Below are 21,503 nucleotides of genomic sequence, written 5' to 3' on the forward strand. Positions count from 1 at the left end.
ATTTTAGCGGTAAGCCCCCAATTATGACGTCCCGGAGCTCAAAGGTTTCAGGCCATCATGAAAAAGAAATGATTTGACTTACTGTTTGGTTAATAGTGGCAAATACCTAATACATTTTCCAATAAAAAAAGTAAATTAGCATAATTGGCCCTTTTCTGGAAACTTCCCATTATTTCTGGGCTTCTATTTCTAACAGTTAAGCACCACAGGTAATTATGATATGCACTTTGCTCCCTCTTCCTCCTCCTTCCCTCACACCACTTAGAGTGCTGCATTCAGTTCTGGGCACTGCACTGTGTTATAAAGTTAAGTTACAGATTAGTCATAATCTAACTGAATGATTAAACGGGCCAGAAGGGTGAATGTGTGTTTTTCTTTCTCCCTTTTCCCCCATCATTCTGATAAAGGTAGTGTATAAGGAGAATCTCTGTCTCTTCCCTCTTCCCCCCCCCCCTCCCCCCCCACAGACCCTCTTTTCTCACACCAATCTCTTTGCCTTTACCTCCCCAATTCTGCTATCTCATCCTGTACCCCTCAATCTCTCTCCCCCTCTCTATCCTTGACCCCGCTCTCTCACCACCACCTGCTAATAGTATTCTTTCCTATTGTTCCCATGTTTGGCTCCCCAATTCTCTTTCTGTTCCCCAAGAAAAAATAGAAACATGGCATAATTCATACTTTTTTGTGCTGAATTTAAAACATTGAGGTGCGAACAAGGCCCAGAATAGCCAGAAAAGTGGATAGCTCACGGTAGCATGGTGGTTAGCATCAATGCTTCACAGCTCCAGGGTCCCAGGTTCGATTCCCGGCTGGGTCACTGTCTGTGTGGAGTCTGCACGTCCTCCCCGTGTGTGCGTGGGTTTCCTCCGGGTGCTCCGGTTTCCTCCCACAGTCCAAAGATGTGCGGGTTAGGTGGATTGGCCATGCTAAATTGCCCGTAGTGTAAGGTTAATGGGGGGATTGTTGGGTTATGGGTCTACGGGTTACGTGGGTTTAAGTAGGGTGATCATTGTTCGGCACAACATCGAGGGCCGAAGGGCCTGTTCTGTGCTGTACTGTTCTATGAGCTTGGAAATGGCATGCAATGGGCCAGGAATGATCTGCCAGCAATTGAGCTGGAACTGATCAGGGCACAATGCTGGGGTGTAGGCATGGGTTTACACAGCAAAACAACATGAAAATAGGTCTATCAACCCAAGACCATGTTGGAATTTATCCTCTTTGAAAATAGAATTCCTTATTCCTTTCAAATCACAACATATTTATATAGCATCTTTAACGTAGAGAAATATTCAAAGACACATCGCAGAGGCATAATGAGGCAAAAAAAGGATGTTATCCAAAGAACATATTATCTGCAAATGAAGCAAGTGAGTTTTAATTATAAATCTAAAGGCGGATAGGGAAGCAGAGGGATTTAGATAAGAAATTCTGTCAATGCAAATATGAAGGAGGATGAATAACGTCAGAGCTGTGAAGGTGTGGTGGGGTGCGGTGATAATTGTTGCAAATTACAAAGGGCATAAGAATTTCAAATTGGAGGTAGTAGGATACCATGTGCCAAAGTAGGTAACACATCAATAATGGTGATTGGTGAGCCCGATGTAGTGTGGAGAGTGTTTGGCAGGAGAATTTTACATGAGCTGAAGTTGATGGAAGGTGGGAAGCCAGCAAAAGTATCAATTTCGAGGCAGGAAAAAACTATTCAATTGTGCCAGAAATTAAATTGGAAGCTCTCTAGACTATTCCTTGGGTGCCTCAATTTATATTACCGTTCAACCCATTTCCCATCATCTCACAGTTCCTTATGAAACCATGTGGCCTAATTAATTCACGTTTTTTTTTTGCTTGTCGTAAATTTGTCCCTTACATTAGAGAACTCTTATTTTTGAAATTGTGGATAAAACTCCACTTTATATGGATCTAGGTTGTGCAATGGATCAGCAATCTTTTTGAGAGCTGAGTTCAAATGCAGCCCAAAAGGTTGTGATGAAAGTCTCATTGCAACAGTCCTATGTGAAATAAGTTTGGGTAATCTCAATTTAGTTTCTAGGGAGCATATTTGGTCTGCAGTTAAAACTCTCTCTAAACTGGCACTAATGGGCAATACCACTCAAGAAGAATGTTTGTTGTGGGAAAGAGAAAAAATACTATATTGATGAAGGGGCAGCACAGTAGCATAGTGTTTAGCATTATGGCTTCACAGCGCCAGGTTCCCAGGTTCGATTCTCGCTTGGGTCACTGTCTGTGCGGAGTCTGCACGTTCTCCCCATGTCTGCGTGGGTTTCCTCCAGGTGCTCCGCTTTCCTCCCACAGTCCAAAGATGTGCAGGTTGGGTGGATTGGCCATGCCAAATTGCCGTTAGGTTAGATGGGGTTGTAGGGTTACGGCGATAGGGTGGAAATGAAATGAAATGAAAATGAAAATCGCTTATTGTCACACATAGGCTTCAAATGAAGTTACTGTGAAAAGCCCCTAGTCGCCACTTTCCGACACCTGTTCGGGGAGGCTGGTACGGGAATTGAACCGTGCTGCTGGCCTGCCTTGGTCTGATTTCAAAGCCAGCTATTTAGCCCTGTGCTAAACCAGTCCCTATAATTATCGCTTATTGTCACAAGTAGGCTTCAATGAAGTTACTGTGAAAAGCCCCTAGTCGCCACATTCCGGCACCTGTTCAGGGAGGCTGGTACGGGAATTGAACCCGCGCTATTTAGCCTGGCTTGGTCTGCTTTAAAAGCCAGCTAGTTAGTCCTGTGCTAAACCAGCCCCTATAATTATCGCTTATTGTCACAAGTAGGCTTCAATGAAGTTACTGTGAAAAGTCCCTAGTCGCCATATTCCAGGAAATGTAGTGTTAAGTGGGGTGCTCTTTCCAAGAGTCAGTACAGACTCGATGGGTCGAATGGCCTCCTTCTGCACTGTAAATTCTATGATTCTATGAAGAGATTGCTCTGTTGAGGTTGTGGCTAAGACACATTGATGTAACAGAGTAGACCAAGCTTTCCTCTGCAGTCTTGCCATGATAAATCTGATCTAAGAGTTTTTGATGCTGCAAGAGAGGGTACCTGAAATTAAAAGTCTGCAGTAATAATACCTTTCACTTGACAATTCACAAAAATATAAAGTTTGCAATGTCCAATCATTGTAACGGAGGCTGTATTTCCACTCTACGATGCTGTTAGTCTGAAGCAATCTGCTTTGCACTGATGCTAACATTATGGCTATAGATCTGTGTTATTGTAAAACAGAACATCTTCACATTGTAGGGTAAATACAGCTTAAGTTAATAGAAAGATGACTTATGTCTCAAGATCTATTAATAATTTATTACCTTTTTAGTCAGTTGAAACACTGTTCATCTTTCACGTTTTACACAAGTCATTGTGAATCTTGTAATTGTGGATGCTTCAAGTTTTTAATGACTTGGCTTGGGTCACACAAGCCCAGATAATCTTGCATCTATCCCCGCTGAACAAAATTCCTTATGCAACACTATCATGTTTACCTGGTTACATTTTGTATCAATTCAATCATACCTGTGGACAATCCCCCATTCTGATTGGCTCCCGACCCTCCTGTCACACTCGATCCAAGATAACTTTGTAAGACAAAGACTGCGGCTCCACCTCGCACTGCACGGTTCCTCAGCTGGAGGTGAAACCAGTGGTTTTTAAATACAAAAAATACAACTGGTTTCTTCAAAAGGAGTAATTTTCAACATTTTAAAAGGTATGATTGAATGGTAACAGCGTAATTGCACCCATACTCTGGTACGGAATTGGCACAGACTGTCTCTTCCTTTACTAAATAAAATGTGCTTCTTCCATGGCTCAGCCAAAGAAACTAAACTTATTGTTATTGCTTAACTACTGCAGCAAAGTGCAAGTAAGCAAGCCAATCTTTTGGATACTTGCTGGTTGTTGGAGCTGCACTTTCAACCTCCTTTGTCACACTCTTACAGCTGTCTACAGGATTTAAAATAGTTGTTCAACAATTATAAGGATGGCAAAACAATGGCCCATGTTTTCTGGTTATTGGCAAAAAGAAGTGCACTCACTGCTGCCATTAGAGAAAGCTGTCCACAAAGATCTACTGAGCTATGTGGTGTTAATTTCCCCATTATCAATTTCATTTTGGCACCATCTACAAAAGATCTGTGGCATTCAAGAGCATTGACGTCATCTAGCAGTCAATCAAATTGAAGAATTCTCACATGCAGCAAACCAAGAAATTTAAAAACACCCATTATCCTTCACTCTTCAATCATTTTGGAGAGTAGAAAACAGTTTGGGGCATACACAAGGGACGCTGAGCTTTAAAAAGTAAAATAAAATGAATGATTTTTAAAAAACTATGTAATTTATCATGGACTAGGGAGTTTCCCTGTTTCTAGAATTAGGGTCTCCATCACTAAAGAGGTTATTAATCTGTAATTATGACTTAGCCTGCCATTAAAACATCAGCCATGCACAAGGTGTAACATCTCCAAATATTTTTACAGTGGGACTGGTGAGTAAAATTATGTTCACAGCACAAAAACCAATGATTTAATGAATTCATCTGCAAAACACTGCAACAATGCACTCTATGGAGGAACAGCGTATCCCAGTAAGCAACTTTCTGATTTCTACATTTAACTGGATTACAGACACCAGAAGCCGGTCAGCTTTACACAGAAACAACACTGAGCATTGAAAGTTTTAAAATTACAATGGCAACTTATGTTCTAAAGCTTCTGAAAAATCGTAAACTACATGAACCTGTCCTACAATTCTGCCTTCAATGCATAATTTCTTAATCATTGAACCCCGACAGTGCAGAAGGAGGCCATTCAACCCATCGAGTCTGCACCGACCCTCTGAAAGAGCACCCTACCTAATCCCAATCCCCCATCCTAGCCCCATAATCCCACCTAACCTTTGGATATGAAGAACCAATTTAGCATGGCCAATCCACCGGACCTGCATATCTTTGGACTGTGGAAGAAATTGGTCCACCTGGAGGAAACCCACGCAGACACGGGAAGAATGTGCAAACTCCACAAAGGCAGTCACCCAAGATCGGAATCAAATCCCGGTCCCTGGCACTGTGAGGCAGCAGTGCTAAATGCTGTGCTACCGTGCCATCATAGATTAATGGTCAAATAAATATTTTTAAATAGCGTTGAAGCACCCAGACAAATTGAATGTTAAAACAAAGCAATAATGTAAACATACACATAATCATACAAACAAAAAGTCAAAGACATTCGCTTTTTAATGTGTAAATTCCCCAATAGCATCTTAATGTAAGAATCTCCAATTAAAGTTTAATGTTTAATTCTCAATGACACAAAGAGACAAATGCAATACAGCTACTTCCAATGCACTGGAACCATATATCTAAAGTACATATCTGAATACGCAACAATTTTCAGAGGCTAAAATATATATTTATCCTACTCTCGTGTCACTCCATTCAAAGTTAGTGAATGATTTGACAATTCAAAATTCCCACTTTGCTTTATTATTCATGTTGCTTAATTCAGATACTTCCAGTGCAAATAAGATTTGGAAATATCAGTAAGACTAGAAAAGGTTGTAGCAACAGAGTACATATTCTAATCTTCATTTACCACATTGCTGTACAAATAACAAACCAATATGCTTTGAACAAACGTGGATAAATACTGCACAGTAGCCATAACCAAGTCCTGTTCAATCACACCAGTGCTCTCTAACCTGCAGTGGCTCCAGGTCCAACACCACTTCAATTTTAAAAACCTCATCCCCACCTTCAAATCATTCTATGGCTTTGCCCCTCCTTATCTGTAACCTCTTACAGCCAAAGCTTCAGCGCCCCTCAGATTTTAAAAATCACATTGCCATTGAAAACCGTGCCTTCCGCTGTCTAGACCATGAACTGTGGGATTCCCTCCCCAAACTGCTCTGTCTCTCTTTCTCCACCGCTCCTCCCCTCCTTTAACATCTATCTCTCTGAACAAGGTTTGCTACCTGTCCTAGTATGACCCTTTTGTGGCTCTGTACCAAATTTGGTTTGGTAATACTCTTGTGAAGTGCCTTTGAAGCTTTTCTGACATTAAAGGCTCTATATGAATGCAGTTGGTGTCGTACAGAACTGCACAGGTTAGGAAGATGCTATGGTCCATCCATTTTTGCTGAATTAGCTAATCTTGGTTAAGGTCAGCAAAGAATAATGCAATTAAATTCAGAATTTCTTAGTTAGGAACAAATAAAGCCATCCAGGAAAGACAATCTGAGATGCCTTCCGCATGGTCATGGAATCATGAGACGGTACAAAACAGGAGACAACAATTCAGTCTACTGAGTCTTTCGAAGGGCAATCCAAATAGTCCCATTCCACCGCTCTTTTCCCATATCCCTGCAATTTGTTTCTCCTTGCATTCTATTTTGAAGGCTATTACTGAATTTGCATCATCATGCAGTGCATTTCAAATTTCAACCGCCATTGAGTAAGAGCACTTTTCGTCACATCGCCTCTGGCTCTCTTGCCTGTTACATTAAATCCCTGTCCTGTTTATCAACCCTTTAGCCACTAGAAACAGTTTATCTTTTAAATCCTGGAACTTCCCACCTACAGTGTTGTGGACGTACCCAAACCACACAGGCAACAGTAGTTCAAGAACTCAGTTTATCGCCATGCCACCAGAAATCTGGTGAAGAGGGAAGAGGGGGAATAGCCTGAATTGCAACAAAAAAATAATTATTATTTATATATATATATATATATATATATATATATATATATATATATATATATATACCACTATTTCTAAATTAAACAGCAAACTTTCCTGCTTTAAAATCACCTAACATTACATAGAGTGGTAGAAAAGTTAATTTACTTGAAGTATGAGGAAGAGGAGATTCTTTCATTGCACAAAATGTTACAGATACAATTCTCAATCATGTGGTCCTTACTAACAAAAAAAAACTATTGGCAATTAATTCAAAGCATGGTCTTCTACAACCAACCACTGTAATTGTCAAGTACTTACAGGGCTTTGCAAGGGAAGGTTAAATTATTCAGGGTTTTAGGAGTTGCAGTACACAAAATTTAGTAACGGTAGATCCAGAGAACCAAAAAGAATCAAATTCAGTGTTCCACTGAACTGTGCAGCACTGTCAAATTGGACTGTACTGAGTTGCATGTTACATTCTGACTTCAATTATGTCACACTTGTCAAATTATATTGTTGGCTGCTAAACTGTGATACATTATGCTGTTCTAAATTATATTTTATCACATTGCATTTTACATTTTAACATGTGTTAAGCTGCATTGTACTTGTCAGTGCTCTTTTATATACATTGGAACACTTTCTGCCTTCATATGTTGGTATATTGTATCATGTTATTTTAAACTGGCTTGTTAGATTGTTATTATAAGACTGTTATAGTCAGTTAAATTGAAAGGCAGTGATAGAATAATTGTTAGATCATATTGTGGTGCCTTGCATGTGATACTGTGATAAATGCGGTGTTAGTTTATATTATATTGCAATGCATTGTTATATACTATAGCTATATTAGACTAAATGTGCTCTTATTTTACATTATATTGCAATGCATTGTTACATATACTATAGTTAACACTAAATGTGGTGTTAGATTACATATTGCAATATATTGTTATATATAATAGTGGACTTAATGTTGTTACATTATATTACAATGTATTGTTTTATCTACTTTAGTTATATTAGACTAAATGTGCTGTGACTTTTTAGATTACATTCCACCACATGGTTTTCTTTAAATGCTGTCATACGAAGTTCATATTCCACCTAAAATAGATGGTGCTGTTCTATCAGCTTATGGTGGGCATTGTGTGCCTAGTCAGTTTATGGTGTGCCTACAGGTTATTTTAGTGTCAGACTGGAATACATAGTGCTGCTTGTTTATTCTGTCAATTGTTGCACTGGGTTTATTTCCCTATTCCCCTACCCTATCTGCCACCACCCCCATGGTGGGCACTGTGTGCCTACTCAGTTTATGGTGTGCCTACAGGTTATTTTAGTGTCATACTGGAATATAGTGTTGCGCATTTGTTCTGTCAATTGTTGCACTGGGTTTATACGCTATTCGCCTACCATATCTGCACACCCCCACCCAAAGCGAAGCCAGGGAGTTCACAGCAGATTGCAGCAGTGCGCATGAGTGAAGTCAGCCGCCTGGGCCATCCTGGTGAAATCCTCCTCCAGCCTGTGTGTGTGTGTGTGTGTTTGTCCTCCCCGCCCGACCGCCTTGCCCGCCGGATCCGCCAGGACTGGGGATAGGGCGGGATGGTCGCCGTTGCCCGGGGGGGCAGTTTTTTTTTTCTCTCGCGGAAAGTTTGCCGGCCGCCGCGCCGTGAGAGGTAAAATACAATCTGAAGTTGAATATTTGGATGGAGTCGGATTTGACCTACCAGGCAGCTGGCGGCCAGGCCACGTTATAACCAATGCAACTTTAGCCACTTGTTTTTTTTTCAAAATTATACACAAAATAAAAAATAACCCGCCGGCTCCTGTTCCCTGCCGCAAGGCCGGGAAGGGAGGAGAAAGAAATCCTTCCAAATTCAGTTGAATTCACGGTAAAATCAGCCGCGCGTACCTTCAAGCCCTGTAAAAATCAGGAGGATATCAATTCAGCAGATTTCTCCTGCTCTCCGAGCCAGACAATAAAATCAGCCACGTCCAATCACACCTGCTCTCATGATCATGACGTCCGAGGCGACAGGAGCCAATCACAGGCCGCGCCGGATTTGGGGGCGGGGGGAGGCCAGGCCGCCGGACCGGAGGTGCGCAGGCGCGCTCTCAAATCAACGGCAGCCGCCCGTTGCCCTGGCAACCGGGCCCTAGAGCGAGTCCTGGCGCTGGCGCCCTGGTTTGGGATCGATGTGCCTTATTGTCCGTTGTAAATATGAGCAGGTTCCGCACATACCCCCGGCACCGCTTCCCGGCCGGAAAAAAAACATCCAGAAATCATCAGGTGAATGAATAATGGCTGAAGAATGTATTGTGGTAGATTTCTAAGATTTGAGGCGCTCTACCATTGTCAGGATTAATCGGCATAGTCAGGTCCACGGACTCCCCCAACCCTTAACTATTCTATTGCTCCAGATAGGAGCAGAAGTTGGCCATTCGACCATGATTTTTAATGTCTACACACTGTCTTTTGAAGCTGATGACTCTTTGCTGTCAACTGTAAGATAATAAATAAATAAATCAAGCAGTGTGTGTGTGTGTACATAAGAGAAGTCAGGGATCCTTTTGCAGACTGGCATCTTTAAAGCCAAACAATCGAGGCAAAGGCTTCATTCAGCACTGTGCTCTCAGCAAATTTATTCGACTGAAAGTAACTTGTCTACCACTAGGTGGAATATGCATTTCTTATATTTTAAAAAGTTAGGTCGGAAAATGTTAGGCAGTTAGGAGTTGTAAGTACTTTACATTTGCGAAATTGTTTATTTTGCAGCATTTTAAACATTTTCGTTTGCCTTCTCCTGTCAGCAAATAATAGATGTAGTTTAAGAAAGGGGACTTAAACAGATCAGAGGGAGTGAGTAGGGGGGGGGCAGTAGCAGGAGAGAACTGGAAAGAGGCAGGATATATTTGGGTGCCGGATTTGCAACACCAAAGAAGAACTGAAAGGGATTGGTGAAACATTGGGCGCGATCTAACGGCCTCGTTGTGCCCGGCGCTGATCCGTGTGAGCAGTTATGTATGGGATGGAGAGGCCGAAATCGATATCTGCGTCGGGTGGCGATTCCGATCTAACCGGCCCACTCCCGTTGGCAGGTTCTGATCCTGCCTGCATGTGGCAAGGTAACAATTAACACCCAATGAGGGCACTCTCCATCTCATTAACGAGATGGATGCCCTAATGGGCTCCCAGGATCTGCAGCGCGAGGTCACACGGATCCAGCATGCCCAGAGGGTCAGGGAGGCTCCTCATCCTTCAAGCTTCTCATAGGACAAGGGTTTGTCCATCATCTAACCCCCATACCCACCCCTCCCCCAAATCCCCATACACCCATTCCCTGATCTCCCCCATTGACTCTTCCCCCCCTCCCCCAAATCATGACTACCTTATCCAACCTCCCAGAGTCTGTGTAACAACATTTCTAGATGATGGGTGTGCCGGTAAGGTCAGCAGTACAAGGCAGGAGGGTGATGATAACCCAATGTGAGGTAAGCTTTGGTGCTCCTCAATCTATGACTTGCATACCTATCACCTGCATGTGGTATGTATTGGATGCTCCTGATCAAGACTGGGGCGGGCGGGTTTTGGGGGAGCAGAGGTTAAGAGGGAGTGTGGATGTAGGCTGGCTGGCTATGCGGAATTGCATGACAGTGTATCCACCCCCCCCCCCCCCCCCCCCCCCCCCGGCCCGGCCCAGTCCCAGTGACCATTTAGTGATCCTCAATCTTCTTAAGCTTCCATCCTCTGGCGCTATGTCTAGGAGTGTCCGAGGATGTGCATCAGAGGTGGAGGCAGCCTGCTGCTTTTTGCGCAGCCTATAATGCCCCTCTAAAGCAGTGTTCTTCAAAGTCGGGGGCGCGACCCGCGGGCGGGTGTCAGGAGGGTCGTGGAGCCATTGTTCGCGGCGCTCCCGATTGCGCAAATCCCCGTGCAGCAGCTGGCTTTTAATAATGTCGGCTGCAAGCAGCTGGGAACATGTCAAAAAATAATAATAAATTTGGCCGCATTGCGCATGATGATCGGCGGCATGCACAAATCGGGCACGCATGCGCGGTGCACCGCTATTTTTTTTAAACGGTTACAGCTTTTTTACCAGTTCTGTAGTGGTTTTTATTCATTTATTCTATTCATTTAATTTTTATTTTTTCATTTATTTCATTCATTTTATTTTTTTGACAAGTTCAGGGGAGTGGGGTTATTTTTTTCATTCATTTTATTTATTAGTTTTTTTTACAAGTTCGGGGGGGGTTTTATTTGATAAAAGTTTACAGGAAAAAAATGCAGAACTTTGGACAGATGGAGACTCCATACTTTCCGACACTGGAAGGCTTCACCTTCATCCAAGAGGTTCCATTGGAGGAGCATGTATGAGGGCCAAAGGGACCCAAAACCATTACCTCCATTTTTGTCAGCAGCAAACAAGGCAAGAGAAAAAGGTGGGTCGCGCAGGTCGGCCGGCGTGGGTCACTTTTGACAAGTTCAGGGGCGGGGGGGTTATTAATTTTTTTTGTTTATTTTATTCATTTTATTTTTTTTACAATTTCGGGGGTGTTTTATTCATTTATTTTATTCTTTTTATTTTTTTTTTATTTACAAGTTCGGTGGGAGTTGGTTTATTTGATCAAATTTAACAGGAAAAAAATGCAGAACTTTGGAATGATGGAGACTCCATACTTTCCGACACTGGAAGGCTTCACCTTCATCCAACAGGTTCCATTGGAGGAGCGTGTATGAGGGCCAAAGGGACCCAAAACTATTTCCTCCATTTTTGTCAGCAGCAGACAAGGCAAGAGAAAATAGTGGGTCGCGCAGGTCGACCGGCGTGGATTGCGATGGTTGGCCGGTTGGTAAAAATGGGTCTCCGGAAAAAAAGTTTGAAGAACACTGCTCTAAAGGGCCTGTGGTCGGAGGGCCCTGGCTACCTTACTGGTGACACTGCCACCGCCATGCCACCCTGTTCTGCCCGCTGACTCCATACACCTGGATTAAGGAAAGGGGGACTCAGGAGAGCTGGAAACTGCCAGCATCCCTGGTGGGAAGCTCCAGGTCGGCCTCCAGTGTTCCCTCCTCCAGGACGGTGCCTGTGGGGCCCTGGGGTACTCCATGAGATGGAGTGGCAGCTAGACTGAGCCCCAGACTGAGATCCCTGCTTCCTCTGGCCCTGTGCCTTCTCATTGTCTACACTATGGCGTTGATACCCTCACTAATGCTCCTCAGTGACTGGAACATACTCTGGAGTGCCTCAGCATAGGCTACCCCTGCCTGGGTCATGCTCAGCAGTGCCTCGCAATGGCCACCTGTGTCTGGGACACATCCCCCAGTAACTGGGACATACTTTCAAGGTCCTCAGCCATGGCCGTCACTGACTGAGCTCAGCCTTGCATACGGCTCATGGCACTGACATCGTGCTCCAGGCTGTCCACCGAGGTCGCCATCCTAGCAGTGTTGGCGTCGTTGCAACGCATTCCAGTGCCATCTCCTGCGTCAAAGCCTTCGGCACTCCTACAATCGACTATGCACTCACTGGAATTTTGCTAACATCCCCTCCTGTATCTCACGGCCATGTCCTAGCATCTACATCAGCCCCAGGATAACCTTGTCCAGAAGCTCAGCATCTGGCTGGGACCCAGCTGAGTCCTGGAATCCAGCAGATTTCAGATTCCCTCAGATATTCCTTCCTCCACCTGATGTGAATCAGCAAATGTGGTGCTTACTAGATTACGCACCAGAAGCCTGTCCACTAATGTCGCTCACCGAAGTGTGTGTCTCTGCACTGGTGGAGGATGGGGGTCACAGCAGTGATGCATCGATAGTGGCATCCTTGGAACTCTCCTCAGAGAATGGTCTCTAGGGTGGCAGGGGTGGGGGCCACCATGGATGGCCTGGCCCCATCCGATGGAGATCCTTCAAGAGAAAGGACATGTGGTCTGAGAGAGGAAGGAATCATTTTGTCCGTCATGCACAACTCACTTGAGACAGGTCATCTGGGTGAAGGAGCAGTGGCGCAGGCCAACCTTGCTGTCGGAGACTTCTCTACCCTCGCTAGTCCCGCGATTTTCAGGGCCCATTCCTCAAAGGGTGAGAACTTTGATGTCCGTTACCCCCATCTGGCCCTTTTCCCGTTGATTATGTGCCAGCTTCTCCTGCACAGCCAAAGAGAGGGCATTGTGAGTAGCATGCCTTATGCATCGGGAGGGGGGTGTCTATGACCGGTGACGTGGGGACTACTGCTGGGAATGGGTGGTTTCTGCTGGTGGTTGCGGGGGAAGGGAGGGAGCTGGGAGGTGAGTGGGTGGCTGGCAGGACCGATGTCATGTGCCGATTTCAACTTGCCTGTTGGAGGTCGTTGGTCTTCTTCCTGCACTGGATTGCATGCGGTCCTCTTGGTCAAACTGCCCGAACTGACAGCTATTGCAATTGTGTCTGATCCTCCGACCCCTAAGGGGAACAGGGTGTCCCTCTTGCATCCACGGCGTCCAGCAGCCTGGCCAGGTCAGCGTCCCCAAAGCGCCGAGCAGGTCTCAATAGTGGCATGGCTGTGTGCTGTCAGGAGTGTGTTCGGAGGGGGTGGTTTATGTGCTGCTCCTCCTTGTTAGTGGGCAGCTGCTGAGTGTGGTCCTAGTGAATCAGCTGGCGGGATGACCATTTCCACTGTGAAGCCCGTGGGGGAATAATGTACGGCCCTAATGTTAAATACCAGCCGAGGTCTAGCTGGGTCAACCGTTGGGAAGCACCGAGGAAGTCACACCCGCTACCGCACTTCGAGCTTCTCCCATTAGATTGCGCCCATCGTATAGGGTTGGAGACGGGGGAAACTGAACAGCAGCACAGTTTTCTGGGTGTTAGAGCAAATTCCATTATTGAAATTAATCTTGCATTGCATCGCACCAACTGTCAGTGTTTAAATATTTTGTGCTGCAAATTACTAATTGAAGACTTTCAATTAAAGTCCTGGAATAGTTTTTGATCCTTTTAATTTACCTTAAATTAATTTAGTTTTTTTATTTCACCATTGTAGAATCAGAAATTTCAAAAACAACTTGTCGTTGTATAGCATCTTTAAAAGTACTTGAATTTCCAATGGTATGTCGCGAGCAATATCAGTAAAAACACTTTTAAAAATGAAGAAGATATAAGGACAGATGGCCAAAAGCTTCTTCAGAGGTGACTTATAAGGTGCATCTTTAAGAAAGAGGTATCGTGGCAAAGGCCGAAGGAGAGAATTCTAGAGCTTCAGGCCCAGGTAAGTGAAAGTGCGACCACCAATGATGGAACAATTACAGTTAGTGATATGCAGAGATATTAGTGATGGAGAGGATGTGTGCCCGGACACTCATCTCATGGTCAAACAAATTGGGCTGGATTTTCCGCTGTCCCAAGCTATTGTCCCAAGTCCACACTCCTCTCTCCCACTGGCTTCATCCTTCTTCCTTCTAAGTATCTGAGGCTGAAACAACTTGTTTGTAAACTTGGTGTCATATTTGACCCCAAACACGCATCTACACCATTATTAAGAGCTCCTACTTAGACATCCGTAAGATAACACGACTCTGCTCCTGTTTCCGTTCATCAGCTGCTAAATCGCTCATCTGTGCGTTTGTTACCTCTGGACTTGATCTTTCCGATGCCCACCTAGTCGTATTCCCACATTCCATCCTTCATAAATTTAATCTCATCCAAAATTCTGTTGCCCATGTCCTAACTCCAATTCACCTAATAGCACGTCTTTCGGGACTTGTGAGAGTTCCATGGGTTTGGATTACCCATGAAAAAATGAATTGAGTACACTAAATTTATATTGAAACAGCCTGGAGAATCCTTGCTGTGTGGTCGTTGTATGAATCTGATCGTGAGCCTCCTTTGGGCTGGTTTAGAATAGTGGGCTAAACAACTGGCTTGTAATGCAGAACAAGTCAACAGCGCAGGTTCAATTCACATACCTACCTCCCCGAACAGGTGCCGGAATGTGGCGACTAGGGGATTTTCACAGTAACTTCATTGGGACCTACTGGGACAACAAGCGATTATTATTATTACAGGCCTCCTTATTCGGCCTATTTCATTGGAATTTTGCCTGTTCAGATGGGAGTCCACCGTACACCTGCGTGTCCTCAAGACCATAAGTGTCGTTGGGTCTGTGCACAATCGCTGTAAGGTCATGGTTGGCATCGGCCACGAGCTGGACACCCAGTACAGCTTAATGTGCCAATTTGCGGGGTATCATCCAGCCCGCTCCTCCACTACCAAGCACGTCCCCATGTCACTCCTGCCTGGTCACCCTGGCAGCCACAGCCCTCTGCTCTGCCAGCCACTTAAAATGGTGGAGGTGTGGATTTCTGAGCAGTGGCTCCCTGATGACATTCACCCCTCCTGATGGGGGAGAGCTAGCCCTGGTAAAAGATGGACAGCACCTGGAGGAGTAACAAAGACCCCTCAGGTCTATGAACTAGCGCTACACGTCATAGTTCAGGCCGTGCACCTGCCAGAATAAATACGAGCAGGCAAAACTCTACGCAAATGGAATAGAGTTGGCCAGACAAGGGGCAGCCCTAATGTACTTCTCTCCCAAAGCGAAGGAGCGCCGTTAGGGACCTGTTAACCTTAAGGAGACACTCTGCGGCAGTGAGCGGCAGGGCTTTTCAAAGTCAGGGTCACAACCTACAGGTGAGTCATGGGCAGAGGTCGGGAGGGTCTCAGAACAATCAGGCACGCTATTCCAGCGGTGGTCCTGATTGCAGGAGGGGAGTCCGTCTTTTATTTTGAGAAGGGCGACCAAGTTTGAAAATGCCTTTGGCTCCGGCAGACAGGGTGAGTCATCAATGGGGGTGTGGTCAGTGGGTCATTTCCCCACTCCCCCCATCCCCACCCCCTCAACCCTGCCGCGGTGCTCCTCTATGTGATTTATCCGTAACAGAAAATGAGGCTTCTGCGGGCCTGAGAGTTCATCTGCTGAGACCCTGGTGATTGAGCCCCTGCCCCCCTGTTTGGGGTGAGACACAGTCCCTTGTTTGTGGTTTGGTTTTGGGGGTTTACTGGGCACCAGGTTTTATTTTCTGGGGAGCTGGGTGTATTTGGTACAACCCTCGTCCGCACTGTGTGCCGTGCTTAGAAATGACAGTCAATATGTCCCTGTCTCAAATGAGAAGGACTCCCCTCTTGTGATATAAACTGAACTTTGGCAGAATGACATGAACCCTGAAAAGTGTTTAGCTTATTTTGGTATTCGTGCAGGAGATCATAATGTTTGGCGAACGCAGGCTTCAGTGTTGCACCTTCTCGAGCATTAAATGTCTGTGTCATGACTCGAAATTGATATTTTGAAGCAGTTTACCATTTATGCATTTTGACCTGAATTATAATGAAATTGCATTGTGGAAAAATAATAGATTTTTAAAGCTAGTTTGTGATACCAGCTGAAGTCATGCTTTTTACTATTGGTTATGTTGTGACCTCTGGTGCCTACCTGCCCAAAATAAAATACTTATTGCAAATAAAAAAAGAATGGCGGCCGCTGTCGGCTTAGAAATGAAAATAAATTAGGCTGCGTGAAGTTTTCCAGAAAGAAGGAGCAGCTCATGTGCCCTGCATGTACACTTGATGTTAAGCGCCCTCCAGGTATATGCTTTTGGAGCCAAAGCACGGAGCCGTGTTGCTCCCATTTTCCAGATGCTGGCACGCAAGGCAGGTGAACTGTGAAGATGAATGGTTTTCTTAAAAGTAAGAGATGGCCAGAGACTCAAATAGGCAGATTACCTGTTGGACAGGATTGCACAACAGAATCTGCTCGACACAGCTGCACAGGAGAATCCAGGGCAGGATAGAGCAGTGCTAGCGTTTGCTCTGCACACCGCTCCAGGGCCTCTGGTTAACAGCCTACAAAGAAGAAACTTACCTCGGAAACAAAGCAGTATAAAGATGACTTCTTGAGGTTTAGTTTTGGTTTTGTCCTTCATGAGGATCTACTTGTGCAAGGTTGGATTTTTCATAAAGCTGAAGACGGCACAAAGGAACTGGCCGAAGTCTGCACCTGATATCCGCATTGCCCTCTGCACCTGATTCAAGTGAGATCGTGAGGATCAAGCAGGCTCCCCTTTTACATTAAAGGTAAGAAATTATGGCGTTTGTCATGAAGGTTGGCCAGCGTGGGTCCCAAATATCGGTCATGTGGGCCCCGAAGGTCGGTCAGTTGGTCAAAGTGGGTCCCGGGAAAAGTTCCGAACAAATATTTGTGGTTCACCCTGTCAAATGCCTTCTCCTGATCAAGGGCCAGGAAGACGCATGACAGACTAGCCCTCTGGGAGTGGTGGATCAGGTCCCAGACTAGGTGAATATTATTATGAATAGTCCGGCCCGGGAGAGTGTAGGACTGGTCAGGGTGGATCACGTGGTGCAGAACGGTGCTAAGGCGTGAAGACATAGCCTTTGTGAAGATTTTATAATCCATGCTGAGGAGGGAGCCTGGACGCCAGGTTTTAAGTAGGTTAGATCCTCCTTCTTGGGAAGGAGAAATAGTGACCCTGCGCCACGAAAGGGGCATCTCCACAGTTGCAAGCCTTTCCCCCAGGACCCCTGTGTAGTCGTTCCCCAAGACATCCCACAATGCCCTGAAGAACTCATGGTCTGCTTGTCTAGCACCGGGGTCTTGCCCCTGGAGAGGCTGTCGAGGATGCCAGTCAGTTCCCTCAGGCTTGTAGGGGCATCAGGCTTTCCGGTGCCCTACGGGTTGATCTGTAGCAAGCAGGTCCTTCCACAAAAACTGTGCAAAGGTCCCCACTGGATGGATCCAGAGAGAAAAGGATCCAGAGCGTAGAAGTCTCAGGCATGGGCCCTGATCCCCTCCGGATCCGAGACAAGGGATCTGTTGTCAGCCAGCAGCGTCAGGAGTTGCTGACGGACCCTGCACCTTTTTACTAGCGAGTGAAAGAAGGGGGAGCCGCGGTTCACATCCGTGAGGAACTGGATCCACAACCTCATGTACATGCCGCAGGACCAGACGAGTTGCAGGTCTGCAGTGTACCCTTTTCACAGTGCACCAGCCGCAGGGCTGGGTCCTCATGTGGCTGACCGAGACGTGACTCCGGGTTGAGCACCTCCTTCTCCAACTCCTCGACCCTAGATTTTCGGCCTCTTCATTGACCCCCTTGCAGATTCGTGACAGAAGGCATGGGTGTGAGTCTTGCCCGTGTCCCACCATAGCTTGAAGGAGAGACAGGGGCCCCGCTTTCTTCTCCAGCCGGCCCAGAAGCAACAAAATGAGCCAGGAACCGTTCATCCTCCCAGCAGCACATTGTTAAAGTGCCAGTACGCGGCCCGTGACTGAGCTCAAGATGGAGAAAGCCCCACCAGCACCAGACGGTGGTCCAAGAATGGCACCTGCTTCACATAAGCTGACGGATCACGAGACAGGTACGCCTTCAAAATGGAAAGACGGTCGATTCTGGACACTCCAACTCGCGGCTTCACAAAGGCGAACATGCTGGAGTGCCAGACGTCTATCAAGTCAAGTGGCCCGACCAGGTCCCTCAACTTCACACCACCGATGTGCAGCACTGGCCACCCTTTTCCCGAGGGTGCAGTTAGAATCCCCTCAGAGGAAGATACATTTGTCCTCGTCAATGGTGCCAAGAAGAGGTGACTCTTCCTTGAAGAAAGTCGTTTGCTGACGGCCCAGAAGTGGAGGGTAGACATTCACAGAGTGAAGCACCACACCCCCCATCACGTGTAGCAATCGGCCTGGGCACTGGCTCCTTGATCCTCAAGATCTCTCACTGAAAATGTGGGGCCAACAAGGTAGCCACCCCTCCTGAATGTGAGGCCAGTTGACTCATGCAGAAACCCCCTCGCCACTCCAGGAGCCATTTGGCTTTGTCCCCCTGAAGGGTGTGGGTTTCTTGCAGGAAACACACTGCATACATTCCTTCCTGGAGGACCGAGAAGTTCCACAACCTGCTGCCATTGATGTTGAGGCTGGCTAGCATCAGCTCCATGTCAGAAGTAAAGTGCTACCATCACCATTCTAGTGCTCGGAGAGAATGGAGCAACACGTACCCCTCCACTCCCTTAGGAGCCCGGTGAAGAAGCCATCAATCCCATGCTGATCGATCCGGCCCATTCCCCACGTCCTTTTGGCAAAGGCACGTGCAGACCGAACGAGCAGTGTCGAGTCCGACCAGCGGTCATGGACTAGCTACGCTCAGTTCTGGCGAACAAGGTTAGTCAAAAGAAAGTCCTGCAATTCCCCACGGGAGATGAAGGGCGACTCGGTGGGGGTACAAGAGCGGCCATCGCCTCGCTGCAGATGGACTCCAACTCATCCCCCGTGCCCACCACCTGGCAGCTGCCCTCCTGCAGGCAGTCGCCATCTGCGGGGTGATGGCGGGGCATGCTCGGGTAACTCTCCCGAGCCGGTGGTCAAGGGCGTCAAGTTTGTGGGGCTGGGGGTTTTGGGGACGAATCTCTCGTGGCTTTTTTCCAAGCCTTCTGCTCCTGTGAATACTTTCCTTCCTCCCTCTTGGCAGCCGAGGTCTCTGGCACCACCAGACGGGCTACCCTTGCGGGGCTGGGGTGAGGGGGTGGGGGACTGCAGTGCTGATGTCAGTGGGAGGGAGAGGGGGGTGACGGTGCATCTGCAGCAATCCAGGTGCTTGTGGCGGCCTTGGAGGCAGGGTACCTTTTTCTAATACCTTTTTCTGTGGACCAAAAGACACAGTAGGTTTGTCTCCCGAAGGGGATCTCAAAGACCCTCTCCAGGACCTCCTCCTGGGCCAGGCGAGTTCTGGTGCCGGGAGGAGAATACATGTTTGAGGCCGAGCGGGAGCGGAACCATCCCGGACCATACCACCCCGGGAGATGGAGGTGGGGTAGGAGGAACTCCAAGGGGATGAAGAGCAGGATGTTGGAGAGAATGGTGGCTTCCATGTAGGTCCCGCCCACTGTGAGCCCCTTTTCCAAGGCGTGGACCGCCCGCTCATCCCTCAGAAAAAATACGGCCTTGCCGTACATATTAGAGCCGACCACAATGGCTGAGGGGTCATCTCTATAGACATAGTGGGGTGGGTGTTGCATTTGTCCCAGTTTCTGTGTAATAAGCAGAAAAGTCAGGGCCATTGGAGCAGTGGGGGCCCTATAAGCCACCACTCTCAAATAGAGAGTCGCTGCCATACCAGGTAGTACTACACCCACCCCTGTTGGATTATCGGTAGTAATTTTGCAAGTGGGGGGAGCTAGGTGTCGATGAAACTTCCCCCCCCCCCCCCCCCCAAACCCGGTGTGAGAGGGCCACAGGTGGGGGGTTCAGGGAGTTGAGGAAGGAGAGGCAGACACAGTAAGGAGGGCGGGGGGGGGGGGGGGAGGGGGAGTGGGCTGGCACCCCAAATCCATTGCAGAGGAGAGGAGAGGAGAGGTTGGGGGGCAGACAGGTCGACTGGCGCAGTCCCACGGTGTAGTTGGTGGGTGGGAGGACACGATATTAGGCTCAGGAGGGACCCGGAAAGTAAAGTCTCTGGGGTTCTTGCAGGTCCCACTCCCACCCCTCATTCAACGCAGTCAATAGAATGAATAATAATAATCTTTATTGTCACAAGTAGGCTTACACTGCAAATAAATTACTGTGAAAAGCCCCTAGTCACCACATTCTGGCGCCTGTTCGGGTACACAGAGGGGAATTCAGAATGTCCAAATTACCTAACAGCACAAATGAAATGAGACTGACAAGGCACCAACCTTCCTCTCTCTTTCCTCTCCTGGCAGTTGTTGTCGATCTCCTGGCCATAAAAAGCCTCCTGCCTCTCCCTCCGTCACAGGCCCAAACATCTTTAGCTGCTTCATCAATGACCTCCCTTCCACCATAAGGTCAGAAGTGGGGATGTTTGTGGTTGACTACATAATGTTCAGCATCATTTGCGACTCCTCAGATAATGAAGCATTCCATGACCAAATGCAGCAAGACCTGGACAATACCCAGGCTTGGGCTGACAAGTGGCAAATTACATTCGTGCCAGGTAATGACCATCTCCTACAAGAGATGATCTCACCACTGCCCCTTGACATTCAATGGCATTACCATCGCTGAATCCCCGACAATCAACATACTGGGGTTACCATTGATTAGAAACTGAACTGGACTAGCCATATTAATACTGTTTCTACCAGGGCAAGTCAAAGGTGAGGAATCCTATGGCAAATAACTCACCTCCTGACCTCCCAAAGTCTTTCCACTATCTGCAAGGCACAAATCAGGAGTGTAATTAAATATTCTCCAATTGCCTGAATGAGTGCAACGCCAGCAACACTCGAAGCTCGACGACTTCAGGACAAAGCAGCTGCTTGATTGCTCTCCCTTGCATAAACATTCAAACCCTCCACCATTGACGAACAGTGGCAGCCGTGTGTAACATCGACAAGATGCACTGCCATCAAGAAGGGCACGAGCTGCAGGAACCTAGGATCCCTCCCCTCTAAGTGACTCAACACCCTTGCACGGTTGACTGTTTATTGCTTCAGCCCCTTTTCTCTTTTGCGGGTGTCTGAAAACAGGTGTTCTCTTGGTCTTCTGCCATGCTCTGCGTCAGTGTGGCTTTCCGGTGTATTCGCCGGGTACATTTGAATGCTGGTAACTTCATTGTACTGTTGCCTGTTTGTTATTTAATGTCTGGAGGCCATATGTTTGTCTGCTACAGCCCTTTTTTGTCTATGTCCGGAATCCGTAAAGGGGTGCTCTCTCACTCTTCCGCCACGCTTTGCTTCAATGTGATTTTCCAGTTGATCTGCTGTTGGGAGCTGTGGGAGGGGGAGGGA

At 46.8% G+C, this 21,503-nt stretch overlaps 1 protein-coding gene across 13 annotated transcripts in view; it reads right to left on the bottom strand.

The window, feature by feature from the left end:
- hdx (highly divergent homeobox) overlaps positions 1 to 8,728 on the bottom strand; it is a 171,648-nt gene extending 162,920 nt beyond the window's left edge. For 9 of the 13 annotated variants that reach the window (XR_005457660.1, XM_038774960.1, XM_038774967.1 and 6 more), the window contains exons 1-2: positions 8,616 to 8,728; positions 3,537 to 3,648 (exon numbers count right to left, since the gene is read on the bottom strand). Coding sequence is in view for 9 of the 13 variants with exons in the window: in XM_038774960.1 (XP_038630888.1) it covers positions 3,537 to 3,554 (18 nt within the window). In the remaining 4 variants the exon portion in view is untranslated. The other 4 variants (XM_038774956.1, XM_038774957.1, XM_038774965.1 and 1 more) reach the window with 4 other exon arrangements.
- Positions 8,729 to 21,503: the final 12,775 nt, after the last annotated feature.

This window comes from Scyliorhinus canicula, chromosome 17, assembly GCF_902713615.1.
Source record: "Scyliorhinus canicula chromosome 17, sScyCan1.1, whole genome shotgun sequence".
NCBI classification, from domain to species: domain Eukaryota; kingdom Metazoa; phylum Chordata; class Chondrichthyes; order Carcharhiniformes; family Scyliorhinidae; genus Scyliorhinus; species Scyliorhinus canicula.